Consider the following 14,487-nt stretch of genomic DNA (forward strand, 5'->3'; position numbering starts at 1 on the left):
TTGACTGTTCTGATTCTGTGCAGGGACTTCTCTTGACACTGCTGTGTGGCATCGGTGGGAGTGAGGGCCAGATGGGATTCTGCTCTTTTTGGGTTTGGTGTACTGACTGTGTTCGACAATGGGATTTGTTGCCTCTGTGGTGTCTGGGGCTGGGCGGGATGGTCTTTTCTCTTTTGGTGATTTCCCTATCAGTTTGCTTATAAATCTGCTTTACCTCGCTTAGTACCATGGGAGGGAACATCTGCTCGTGGCGGGGGAGAGGGGAGCCCGGGAGCCCGCATCATATCGTAAGACATTCCTCCTCCATCTTTTCCCTTCCTTGGGGTGTAGTTTAGGGGGCGACAGGCACGCTGCTAGTGGGGTTAGGTCGTAGCCATCTGCCGGGGTGTAGGGTGGGGGGTTGAGTTTTTTTTTTAATTTTTCCTTTATTTTGTTCTATGACCTATCTTTTTTCCCTTTTCCCTTCTTCACAAGAGATGTGGCGTATTCTCCTGAGCCTGTTGTTATGCATATTCGGGTGTCGAGTGTCCATTTTTATATCCTGTATCCATGGTGGGCGGATTCTGATAATGTTTGCTTATGATTATTTGTATTGTATTATTTTGACCCAGCTCTGGCTGGTGCTGATATTGTCCGGATGCCTACAATTGTATTGTATTTCTTCATTTCTTCTGCCCGTTCGCCACTGTAATATGTTCTACCAACGACACCCGAAATGTACATTTCTACTCTTGTGTTATAACTAATAAAGATATATATTAAAAAAAAAAGAATGTGTTTTCTTGAGCCGATAGTGAGGCCCACTTTTTACAGTTCAGTAGCCAGTGGTTGCGGAGGTGACTCCTGGACACTCCCTAACCAATGGGAAAAAAGATTGTAAGGGCAACCGTGCAATTTTTAGAGCACAACCTTTTTTCTTACTGAAAATTGGCCCAGAGTGCATTATTCTAAGGGAAATGCAAGATGCCACAGACCAATGGTGTGTTAGGGAAATGAGTAGTCCCCTCCTCTTGAGCTACCACAAATTGGTTCTGCGACCAGCTTCCTCTCCCATTGAACTGGTGCACAATTGGCTGCCCTTGGCCTAAACAGAGGCTTCTCCTTCATAAGGTTCCTCCTCACACTATACTGTGAATGGTCAAGCTTCACCTCAGTCCATTTCAAGTTAATAATGTTCATGGAAAATCCCCAGCAGTTCTTTCTGAGCTGATATGGATCACCTGCCAACTCTCTGTCCACCCTGTAACCAGGTTTAAGCCAGTGCCCAGTGTCCAGCTCTAGAAGGAGTTTCACACCACATTAGTGTCAAGTACTGACAGGGCAGCTGCAGGCATGCCAATGCAAATTAGTCATCAGGAACTTTAGATAGGGAAAGGATAACTTTCTAAAAGTTACATTTACTAAATATTTAACATAATCTAACTTTAGTATTGCATTTGATTCTTAATAAAACATTGTTGGTGAATCCCGAGATAGCAAAATTAATATTTTAATCTTTACTCTAGTTTTCCTCGTAAGACAGCCAGAGCATTCCACAGTGAAAATAGCTTTTGGGGGCTTTGCACTGTAAGGATATCGCAACATTAAATCTGAACAGAGCCCACTTTTAAATACCATGCAACCTACATTGTTATTTAAAATGATGGTTTTTCCCTGATCAAAAGTAATATCTAGGCAGGGCAGGGCTGCAGGTTTAAACTGCAGCATTCATGCCACAAGATAAAACTGAAGTTATCATTGTCACTCTAGTGAATAGCACAATATGTGTTGCATTTCACAGGTGGCATTTAACTTTCACTGCATGGATGTATGTATACCCCACATACTATGGCCTTAAGGGCAAGTTAAATATGCCAGTCAGAGATTGTCAATTTTACAAGTTGTAAGGGTAAGAACACATATTCTGGGCATTAGACAGCAGTGCCCAGGTGGAAGGAGTCGAAACCCCAGAAATAAAATTCAGCCAAAAAGAAAATTGCTCACAGTGCAAAAGGGAGAGTGTTCTCACATACACTTTGAGGTTGATTCCGATCCGGTAAGAAAACCGTCCGTACGAATCGTATCCGGAGCCCTCTCCATACAACTCGTACACATGCCGTACGACCCGACGAGTACGATCCGGACCGGGGCATCAGGACGCGATCCGTACGGTCCACGTCAGGTAAGGGCGATTCATACGGAAAAGCGCACAATCACATACACACCGTACGGTGCGTAGCCCACATGATCGCAGGGGTACACCCCGTACACCCAGCGTACATGGGATACGGTGCGTACCCCCCATGATTGCAGGGGTACGCCCCGTACACCCAGCGTACATGGGGTACGGTGCGTACCCCTGCGATCATGGGGCGTGCGCACCGTACCCCATGTACGCTGGGTATGTAGGGCGTACCTCTGCGATCATCGGGGGTACGCATGTACTCAGGGGGGGGCTTTCCGTACCTGGTTCGGCGTGAACTCTGCTTTTACGGCTGTTTTCAGCTCCCGTTAAGAAAAGTGTCAAACGGTGCGTACCCGACACGTATCGTACTTGCTGGGTCGTATAAACCAGCCGTGAGCCGTACAGATGTCACGTACAGCGGGTTCCGACAGAGACTCGTACGGGGATTCGAGTCGTACGGTCTCTGTACGATTCGTACGGAGTCTGGCTCCTGGTACGAATCTTACTTCGACGTACGTACGCGGGACGTTGCAGGGTACGATTCGTATGGGAACAACGCTCCGAACGGCTATTCGGAGTGGTTTTTCCCGAATCGAAATCGACCGCTTTGTGAACAAAAGACACACCTGATGGAAAGATTCTCTTTTGAAAACAAAATAAAACTCTGACTGTATAGTAAATTGGAGACTTTTGTCCCTACAGTTTCTTGGATCACAGTGTAATTCCCTGTTTGCCACTCTGTTATTTGCAGCAATCAGTAGAAGAGAAATCAAAAGACAATACCGTAATTAAAGAATTACAAGGAAAAGGCCATTCTCTGCTCTGCCTGGCAGTTTCCCAGTCTTATTGTTACAGGAGCGAATGGTGGATGACCTACTCATTTACATGTTCCCACTCTAAGTTCAATGCATGTGCAGTCTGTCACTGAGAATGCAACATTTTGACACCCATTCTTGAACGAGAGAGAATGACTGAACTGAGTAAAGTTTGTAAGATTCAAAACACAATTGGCACCTCGTTGGAGCAGCACTCTAAAATGATGTAGTCACAAGGGCAATCTAATCCCAACTCATCATTTTAAGGGTAAGGTGCTGCTTCACATGTTTTTCAGCATATGGCCGGCCTTGCTGGCGCATCACTCTCAATGACAGAGTCTAGAGGCATGGGCTTTAATTTAGAGTAAAACGTATTCTAGGAGTTGAGGTCTCGTAAAAAAAAAAACAACTATGGAGGCTTGTGAAAGCAAACCTGATAGAGCTGCTTTGTGTCCCAAGTACAGCCATGACAGGGATATAGTGATACAATGATGTTTTTCTATTTGTGTTATGTTTTGATTTATACATGTGGCTTTTCCCTTCCTCTACTACAGTGTAGTTGGTTCGCTATGAGTATTTCAGATCAATTAATTACTTTGAAAGTCATCTAGGAAAATCAATGATGAAGTTATTAACATTTAGATCTTATTTTTATTGTTTAGAGTATAAGATTCACGAGTTTTGTTCAATAGGATATTAATTTTTGTTTTACCTGTAAATGCAGATATAGATGGTGTCTGTACCTATTTATTCATATTTCAATGTTTTCTCCATCTCCTCCCTTCTTTGTGTATATATTGTTTTACTTGCCTTTGATTGATGAGTCACTATTTGCACAGAAACTGCTTCATTGGGCTAATGTTTTCCAGACTCAAAATGACCATGTCTACAAATACCAGACCCTATGTTTCCAGGCCCGGAAACAACAAACCTTGACCTTAATTGGAAGCTTCAGGGTCGCCATTGCCTGATCCCAGGCGCCTTCTTCCTGCACAGTGGAGGGAGGGGTTATGATACCCCATCTGGTCGATGGCAGCTCCCTTGATCCTGGGCAGCGTCCCTGCTCTGCCCCACTGCATTTGCCTCAGCTGCAATGTACATAGTGCTCCGAGCACGTGGTCAAATTATGTGAAAAAAGGCCCTGCAATTTGGAATATCTGTAGAAAAAGAATCTGGTAAAGCAACGTCCAAAGGTTACTCTTACTGCAAGCTCATTATATTCAGGGCCACTGAAATTATGCGGCCGGAGAGGGCCAAATTATGATTCGAGGTTGATTAAATCATGTGGCAAGAAAAGGCAAATTATGCGTCGTAATGCAGCCCATTTTCTTCTAATATTACTTCATTATTTTGTCATTTTTACTTGATAACCCTGTCTGGGTATATGTTACACCTCATCAGTACTAGTTTAACACACAACATACCAATAAGCGACAGAAAGTTGACCAGTCCATCTTTGCAAAATGCCCTTCTACTGCACGGATGTGTTGCAGCGATTTTAGTAACTTTTGAACCGTTTGAGCTAGAAATAATTTGTTGGTGTTGAGATGTTGCAGCAGACGATGGATTATGTGGCAAATGCTGCATAATTATGCTGCTGCACAATCGAATAATTCCAGTGGCCCTGATTCTATTGTAATTGTAAGATGTTGATGCAGGGATAACAGCTGGGATCAGACATTTCCATCCTCCGCTACCTCACACTAAAAACTACATTTGCCATAATGAGCCCCTTGGTGAATACTATGTTTTAGTTTAATGGTATTTTAAATGCACCACATTTGAACAGTATTGTTTATGCTACACAGGCAGGTGTGTAGCTGGCATTGGTGCAGCGGGTGCAGTGGTACCGGGGCCCGTGGAGTGGTACGTGGGAGAGGTCACAGGCTTCCCTGCTACAATTACTTTAAAGGCTCTCCTTTGAGATTTGTTCGAAAAGAGGGTGTTCCTGGGGCCTGGCTTTGTGATAACTATTTGGGATGATAGAAGGGGTAGGGGTATGGGGAAGTAGAAGATAACAAAGAAATGGAGGAGAGGAAAGGGAAGGGAAGAATGAAAATGAGGGCGAAATATAGAAATGAGAGGAGAAGAGGAAAATACGACTGAATTGAAAAATTAGTTAAGTAAGGATCAGAGAGAAAGAGAAAGGAGGTGAGGATGAGCAAAAGAAGCAGGGGACAGAATTACGAACGTTGGAGAATGGAGGGAAGAAGTAAAGAAAAGTAAGAGGCACAAGAGCGGGAAGGGAGATGGAGGGGAGGGGGAGGTGATGAGAGAAAGATGGTTAAGCGGTAGAGAATGAAAGACTGAATGGCGAATTTAGAGACGTGTCTGTAGAGGTGCAGTCATCATTAGCACAGCGGTGGGGTGACACCGGTGTCTAAGGGTATATTTGGCTCACTGTACCTCGATTATATCTTTATTTTAATACCGACACCGGGCTCATTGTCCTTGCCCTCAATAGAGCCCGTGACACCCAGGCTATTGTACCACAGGTATATTTTGTAAGAAGGCGCCTTGAAATAATATGCAGACAGACAGGCGTGCTTGCTTCATTTGTGATGCAGTCTGCAGATGATTCGAATGCACAAAGAAACTTTGGAGTGTTAATAAATATGCATAAATCCATATTCCAGGTCAATTTCTATATCTCGAGGCAACGCCGGTGGGGTTAAGAGGTGAAAAGGCCCACGTTAAAAGCACCAAGTGGAAGGAGTCGGGTGCACACTGCGTGCTCAGCTTCTGGTATTATATGTCATCCAAAGCCACAGGCCTCATAAGAGTTCTTATTAAGGTAAGATTGGACATGATGATCTTTTCCATATGTTTAACACTATATAATCTCAACACAGAAGAAGAATGTCCGGATCTTTACTATGTTTATAATTAATTCTATTGCTCGAAACCAAACTATACTATACTATTTCACTTAGTGTGTTTGGCTCTAACTACGAGTTGAATGTTACTGGGGCGGATTTACAGAACGGTAAGTTTGCATACACATTTTCTGTTTCTCTACCATGCATTACACAGTTTAACCCATGGAATTGAAAATTACTCTGTGCAGTGGGGTTTTCCAGATTCTAAAACGAATAAGAATTCCCAATGCAGAAGGGTTTAAAACCTATATTTGCAACGTGATTTGAGCAGGTATAAGTAGGGTGGGTGGGACGAGGATCACGGGGGGGAGGGGGTGGGGGGCACGGGTCGGTAGAGGATGGAAGGCGAAACATAACAAAAAAATCAGGAATGAGACTTGGCTGCTGCAGGCCCAGTCTCATGATTTTTTTGTGATTTTTTTTCAGAGAAGTTTACCACCCAGAAAAACAGGGGGCCTCATTTATGAGGCTGTGCGTCACTTTGACGCCACCGGTGCATCACTTTTTTGAAGCACCAGTGGCATAAAAAATGCGCCTTATTTACAAAGTGACGCATCTAAGTAGATGCGTCACTTTGTAAACCCCTTCGCCTCATTATACCTGCGCCAGGTATAATGTATGCAAGGGGGCGTATTGACGCAAGAAAGGGTCGTAGAAGTGACGCAGTGAAATCTATGAGATTTCACAGCGCCACTTTTAGGACGCAAATGCATCAATATCTTATGCCTGCCTCACAGCAGGCGTAAGACTGACGCAGGCCCTTTCACATGGGGCTTGCCCCATGTGAAAGGACACATTGCTGGAGTTGCGTCACTTTTGTGACACACTCCAGCAATGCGTCACTTTTGCGCCATACAGATACGTCAGAAATACTGACGTATCTGTAACTCATTGCGACATGATGCGTCACATAGTAAATATGACGCATCAATCATGTCGCAAGAAGGGCGCACTGAGAGGTGACGCATCGCTGCTTTTACACAGCGATGCGTCACTTCTTATAAATGAGGTCCCGGGTGTGGAAATATCTAACCTCTAATATTCATGCAATAATTTTGTACTCCCTGATTTGTAATAGGTTCCTAAATGCCAATTCTGTTTTTATGGTCCACATTTCTTGATCCCGAGATGTTGCACAAACAAATCAGATGTATAATAAGTCCTACAATGTGCAACCCTCAAAGATCACAGAAGAGAGAAAAATAACATTTAAGATCGAAGCTGTACGATAGCAAATATTTAAAATCTTTGTATTATGGGGGGGTTATATTTAGTCAATTTGGATGCAATGGACAGGTGCGTTTTACTGAGTCCCTTTTTAGGTCGAGCTGGTGTTAGCAGCGCAAATCGCTGCATCCAGCGAAAGATCTTTTGATATCCACTTGCTGGGAATGTTGGACAGGGGATGGGCACACGGAGGGTCGTCGGCGATTTCACCATGTGTGGGCGCACGTACAGCCCTGCGCCGTGCACATCTCCTGACCCACATTCACAGCAAGTCAGCCTCTCGCAATCGCGCGCGCACACACACAGCCACACTCACACACATGCACACAGCCACACACACAGGTACACACACACAGACACAGCCACACCCCTCCTATCTCTCTCACGCAGGCACAAAGCCACACACACACGCACGCACACACACACAGCCACAACCCCCCTCTAATAATAATAATAATAATAAAACCATTTCTAGAGCGCCTGGCTACACTAAAAACAGTGTGTCCCCGCGCTAGATTGCTACTAATTCACAGGAGGCAGATGTAAGAGAGAAAAGGCCAGGGTCAAAGAAAAAAGAGTGAATTAGATGACCAGAAACAGGAGCGTTTTAAGTTTTGCGCGGAATCTGGTTTCTGAGGGTTCCATTCGGAGGTCAAGCGGAAGTTCGTTCCAGTGTTTAGGTCTCTCTAAGACCCACTCACCTGGCTCCTTTGTCGCGACTCCCCTGGTATCTCCGCCGCATCACCTGGCACACTCAGGGGAGCCCCGCACTTGCATCGGCAGCCTCAGCCGCCATGTCTGCCGACACCGCGGGGCTCTCCCTCAGGCATGGGAGCCCCGCGTCAACACTGCTGCTCTTTGCCACGCATTCCGTGGGCGCGGGCTTCCAGCAGAAGGCGGAAGTCCCGCCCTATGACCGGCTTCACGCTCCCGAACTTCCGGTTTTCGCGGCGGGATATCTTTCACCATCGCTCCACTTTATGGCAATCGCTTTGTGTTCCAAATACATAATTTCAATATAGTGTTTTCTCACCGGCTAATAAGAATTTCCGCTTTCTTCAAAGGTGCTCTGTAGAGAGAACCCTCACAAACCTTCAAAGTATACTTGCTTTGGCAAAATACGAAGTCTGCCAACTTTCACATAGCCATTCAGTAAAAGGTAAAATTAGATTTTGGCCTTTTATCTAGACGTGCTAATTTCCATACTAGCAGCCTCCTAATGACATATGGCGCTACACACAAAGCTAACACAATCTATTCATAACACAAGTAACTTCATGCTTAAAAATACACAGTAACATGATATCGGAACAATGCTAGTCAGAAGATGGTCAAACGCTTGCGGCTGACATCTGCAGAGGTCTTTCGGCCGCAGTTCCAATCACGACAACGAAAGCCAGACTTTTGAGGTCAACAGAGTACCATTAATGAGGGCAAAAGAGATAGCGCTTGTTTTTTAAACTGTGGGCCATAACGCCACAATATGTGCCCAGAGGTATGCTGCCTTGCAAGGATATAAGGAGCTGCTTAATGATCTAAAATATTTATAAGGGTTGTTTAATCACACACAATACAGCACTTTACAAACTGGACTGAGACATTACTCCGCACCTTCTGATGGTCACTGACCTCATTTTACGTGTCTGTGAAAGCGACATCCCAGCGTAATAACACGTGTGACAGTTCACAGTAATTAAATGCACAATTGCTTTAGCAGGAAAGACTGTGCATTTGGAGAGCCGGGCGCCTAATTTTCATGCGACATTGCACAAGCTCCTCTTCCTGTTTTGTTCATTCGTAACAAAGCTGCTCATTTGCCTTGGGGGCTTATCTAGTTTATAAAACCAAAGGAACTACTAAGGCCGCCTAGCTATTATGAATTAATTTAATATGTGTATGCAGTGCTGCGCTATGGTTGTGGGTGAGGCCGCCTGGCTTATTTAGGGTGCGGTTTGTGTACCCCTAGGCTCTAGTAAGCTTTGGGTCTGCATCCCTGTTTCCACCTTCAGTGGGACGCAGTAAGCGGTGACTTCGGTAGGCCAAAGTGTGGTCTCGAGTGGGCCGCGCCTCGCGCAGCCCTGCCGAAGAGCATCAGTGAAATACTGAAAGTGGAGGGGATGCGTTTGCCTATCTCGCGCCCCGCACGTCCTAGTATGAGATACTGTGGGGTTTGCGCATTCCTTTCAAGACAGGGAGTTGCCACCCGAGGCGGGGCAGGAACCAACCTCTCCGCTTTAGACACGTTGTGGCTGGGCTACTAATGCTTGGCATAATGGCATTGTGTATTCACTGTCATGGCTTCTCTAGAGCTTAAGGGATTTCTACACTTAACACATTGATTTATATATCGAAGTAGACCGCGCAGCAGCACATCTTGCGATAAAATATTGATTTACAGTCAGTACACTTAAATTGGAAGCAATAGAAGCAGGTGGAGTTGTGGAGGCCTAAAAAGTTGTACAGTAATCACTTTTACCTGAAAACGAAGTTGTTTCATTTTTAGTAAAGCTGGGATAGGCTTGCATGGACATGTGCATCATTGTCTCGACAGAGTGCTGCTGTTATTTCCAACTCACGTGGATGTAGCCTTGTCCCTGTTGTTAGAAACGGGATCTCTGACTGGCCAAGGCTTGCGCCAACGTCAGTCAGAGACCACCACTTCCACATCAGGGCAAGGGAGTCACACACCAAGATAACCCCTGCTCACCCTCTAGGTAACGTGACGCGAGCAGCCAGGCTAAACTTGGAGGCTATGTAGGTTAAGTGTTTGCGCGCACACCCAGCAACAACTCCCAGGCCCACCACAAAGGAAACTCCACACAAGGTTATATAAAAATAGCCTTTGTATTATACCAAAAACACATTAGATAAGAACACACATTTTACAATGTGCCAACAGGCACGGGCAGAATTTACAGGGGATATGTACAAGACAGGGCCACATGGACCACTGTCAGGAATCATCACTTTTTAGGAATAGTAATAAGCACATAGAACACTTTGTAGAACCAAAATCGAAAGTGTAGCACAAATTAGCACACCACCAGTAATTACTGGTACAGGGTAAGTACCTCCTACGCAACCCTAACCACCTTAGGAAAATATTGCGCAGGGAACCAAGACCTCACTAGCAACACCTGTACTAGTAGAAAAACAACCACCTAAGTATCACCAACATTTAGGGGTACAAGCATAGGAACATTACACATGATGCATTAACATTCAGCGGTGTAGGGAAAGAAAACACATGATGTATCAAAACACATTCAGAGGTGCAAGAACAAGTAATTGCGCAACTCACATGAGCCACAACCTGTGGCAGTCCCTAGGCACTCTGGCCTTGTTGGGGCTAGGACGCCCTGTGTCCCAGTGTCAGGGCCTAAACGTAGCAGCTGCCCACGAAGTGCTAGGCAGCTGAATCATCACTGATGGGCCAACGCAGATGGGGGAGCCTCACAGGCTCTGGACAACTGATTGTCCCCTCTTGGAGCCTCGCTGGGCTCTCAACACAAATAACTGCCCCTGAGCCTCTCTGGGCTCTAAAACAACTGTGTGGGCCCTGGAGCCTCGGGGCTCCTAATTAACCAATGCCCCCAGAGCCTTCTCAGGACTCTTCACAAGAAAATGCCGCCTTTTGGAGCCTCGGGGCTCGAAGACCAACTTGCCCCGTCGTTGGAGCCTCTTTTAGGCTCGAATTGAAAATGCCCTCACAAGCCTCTCTGGCTCGTCAAACAGGAAATGTGCCCGTCGTTGGAGCCTCACTGGGCTCAGAACATGCAATGCCCACAAGCCTCTCTGGGGCTCTAAACAATAATGGCCACTGTGGGAGTCCCTCCCTGGGGGACTCGATCTCCCTGGATGCCCTCTGGGTCATTGGAGCGGCCCTCTGCCAACCGGGGCCGCTCTGAGCACACCCACCTGCCCACGGCACTTCTCTGCGTAGCAGAGCGACCCGGAGCCCGCCCGCACTCACCGGCTGTCTGAGGCGGCGGCTCCTCGCGGCGTCAGCTCCTCTCTGCTGGGCTCTTCTGCTTGGCAGTGGCAGGGCTCTCTCCTCGGGAGAGCCTCGCCGGAGGACGGTTCTTTCTTCTTTCCGGCAGGAGCGCGGGGTGGCCTCCCGTCCGCTTCCTGGTTTCTCCAAACTCCTCGGCAGCCAATCACTGCGCAGATCGCCCGGCGAGCCTCCCGCAGCCTGAACCAATGGCAGCGCGGCTCCCGGGTGACGTCAGCGGTGGTTCCTTCGGCGTCTCCTCGGCTTCTCCGCGGCCCCAGGGCTGCGGCGGTGATTTTCACGGGCAGAACGGCATTTTAAATATAAAGCGAGGTAGGCACTCGCTCGGGGCAATGAAAACGGCCACAGGTGCGGCGTGGGCAGCCGCGAACACGCCACAACACGCAGGGTGGGCACCTGCCTTCCCCCACGCAAAATGTGGGGCAACAGAGCGCTCAAAATCCACCAAAGCACAAACGCTCCCCAGCGCTAAAGGCAATCACCAGCGCTCCCAGGCGCTTAGGGGAAAATAAAGCGCTCCCAGGCGCTGGGAACACAAGCACAGCACTCCCAGGTGCCCTCAGCAGAGCAGAGTTCCAGCAAAGTCCTTAGGGAGGCAGGGCATCAGCAGTCCAGGGGCTGGGCAGGGCCCAGGGAGGCAAGCCTTCCCCTGGGCCCAAGCAGCAGCACTCCCCTGGCAGATTCAAGTGTCAGAAACAAGAACAACCTCTGTGGGGACACAGCCCCTTCTTATACTCATAACTCCTTTGTTTGGAGGTGCAGGGTGGGGGGAGACCAGTCGCAGCTGGTCTTGGAGCACCCTTGATGGCCCAAACACCCCTTTCATTCACTGGGGAGGCTAGGGTCATTAGACACACCACAGGGGGGCAGAGCCAGCATTGTGTGGGGAAAAACCCAGCCCATTCAGGACACAGGTACACTCCTCCCACACATCACTCATGCTAATCTCACACTCACCACCGGGCAGACCCATCCAGACTTCCTGGAGCCTGGCATGCCAGCCAGCCCCAGCCAATCACGCTCCAGCACCCTCACTGCACACACACATCAATGTCCAGAAGTAGCACTTCCCTTCTAGACACATACATGCCGCATACACCATCTCGCAGCATTCACTCTCACGAGTTCACACATACTAAACTCGAGCCTGCACTCCCCACGCATCAGGAACTACCAGGGACACACACATTCCCCATGCATTCCTATGGGAGGGCAGGCCAGCCATACTACACGCACGCACTTTACTCTGGGACACAGGGAAAAAGTGCGCAGAGACCCAAAAATCACTAACACAGGTTACAGAAACAGGCTAGGCAAAAGCAAAAAGTTGCGGGGTGAACATGCCAAAAGGGCCAGGTCCAACACCTGTGCACTGTTGAATTGATTGTCAAATTTTTAAGTGCCTTGGACAAGGTTGTACTCGAATAATGCAAGTTGTATTTTTCCCACATCACAAACATCACTAGCGGATAGGACAGGACGTCCATGACCCGAAGAATGCCTATTTTCCAGACTTCACACAAACAAAAATAGATTTATAGGGACAAGTGTTCCTTTGACTCGCATGTGCCAGTCCTGCTTGGGCTGTGGTATAAAGTCAATTTTTGTTGTTAGGACATTGGCCCATTCAGTTCAATTTTTCTTTTGCTTCCATCTCCTTGGGGTGAGACTGCCTGTTTTTTTAGGTCAATTTGCCCTGTAGGTGGGGCAGGCGGTTCCAAACTCAAAAAGCACCTGGGAATAAGTTTCTGTATCTGGGGGGAGCTGACCTTGGGGTAAAGGTTGGTTTCAATTTAGGGTGCCAATATTTTGCCTTCACTTTGTGCCTCCCTTGGATGTAGATCAGCCATTTTTGACCCCTACATAATTACACTGCGCTCAACGCAACATACACTACAAATACCACTCAGTGACACATAATTACATGCCACATAATTACACTACACTCAATGCAACATACACTCCAAATACCATTCAGTGCCACATAAGTATATGCGGTACAAAAGGGGGTGGTGATGGACGGAGCATCTGAACCAATCAAACACTCACACCCAGTCAAAAGATCTGGGTTTAATCCATCACCAATCTTTAGCCCACTCTGCCACCCCAGTTCAGACATGGCTATATGCAAATCAGTCTGACCCTGTGCCTCATGGGAACAGTCCAGCCCGAACTGCCAAGCCATGTCTTCCCTGGACCGGAAACAAGCTTCCGAGGACCGGTTTCTGGCATTGCAGCCTTCTTCAGCCGCCATAAGTGTGGCAGGGTATGCTCAGACGTGAGTCCCTTGCTCACTTTGCCACTGGATTCAAGCAAGCCGGGCTGAAGACGGCTGGAATACCAGAAACCGGTCCTCGGAAGCTTGTTTCCGGTCCAGGGAAGACAGCACCACCACAGCATTGCTCAGGGGCACCACAACATCACTATGCGCTACCATAGCATCACTGAACGCCACAGCATCACTCTTTGCCACCACAACATCACTCAGCACCACCACAGCATCAGTGAGTGAGTACAACCATTCAACAACAACTGGTTCAAATATGTTCTCTCAATGTTTCAAGCTTTATTACAAATGTCACAAAAAGATATTAATATTTCACTTCTGTTCTTGGATTTTTGTCACAATGAAATACACTGAACATAATCTTCACAAAAGTTATTTACAAAAGTTTAAGCTATTGCAATTTTAAATTACATTAACTTTTATTTAAGTATTGATTATTACAAAACATTAAAAGCAATTGGTATTTGTAATATCAATACATCTAAGTCACGTAAATACAACACTTATTGCATTACAAATACTATAGGTCACTGTTAGAAGTGGTTGTCTCTAGTTGGCAGAGGTATACACTTCTGACAAATAGGGACACACCTTTTCCAGTCAGGGCAAGGGGATCACACACTTAGATAACCCCTGCTCACCCCCTTGGTAGCTTGGCAAAGCAGACAGGCTTATCTCAGAGGCAGTGCGTTAAGCATTTATGACCACATACAGTAATAAAGTGAATACACTACAAATGGACACGACACAGTAGTATTATAAAAATAAGGATGTTTATATAAGGCTTAGCACAAGACCAAATAACGACAAAAATATACCACAATCTTAATAAATACTCTTGGAAGGAAAACTAATAGTTCAAGCGTAGTTTCTTCTTAGCACACAGTCTTTAGTATCAAAAGCAACTCTTCTTCTTTAAAACACAGTTCTTGGCAACAATGTAACCCACACGGGAGTCACACGACGTCGAGGCAAAGTTAATCCCAAGGTTCGGCGTCGACCGCGAGGAGCGCTATGTCGAGCCCGGAGTCGCACAGACCCCCACAACACAGTACCTTGGAAAAGTGAAGCACTCGATGATCAGCGGCGTCGAGATGTCCGGC

General features: G+C 46.8%; 1 protein-coding gene across 1 annotated transcript in view; it reads left to right on the forward strand.

Moving 5' to 3' along the window:
• MALRD1 (MAM and LDL receptor class A domain containing 1) overlaps positions 1-14,487 on the forward strand; it is a 2,679,189-nt gene that overhangs the window by 1,218,879 nt on the left and 1,445,823 nt on the right. Inside the window, exon 23 of the mRNA XM_078663745.1 lies at positions 5,616-5,773. Coding sequence (XP_078519871.1) covers positions 5,616-5,773 — 158 coding nt within the window. The remainder of the gene's footprint in view (positions 1-5,615; positions 5,774-14,487) is intronic.

The sequence above is a fragment of the Lissotriton helveticus genome, chromosome 10 (assembly GCF_964261635.1).
Source record: "Lissotriton helveticus chromosome 10, aLisHel1.1, whole genome shotgun sequence".
Taxonomy (NCBI): domain Eukaryota; kingdom Metazoa; phylum Chordata; class Amphibia; order Caudata; family Salamandridae; genus Lissotriton; species Lissotriton helveticus.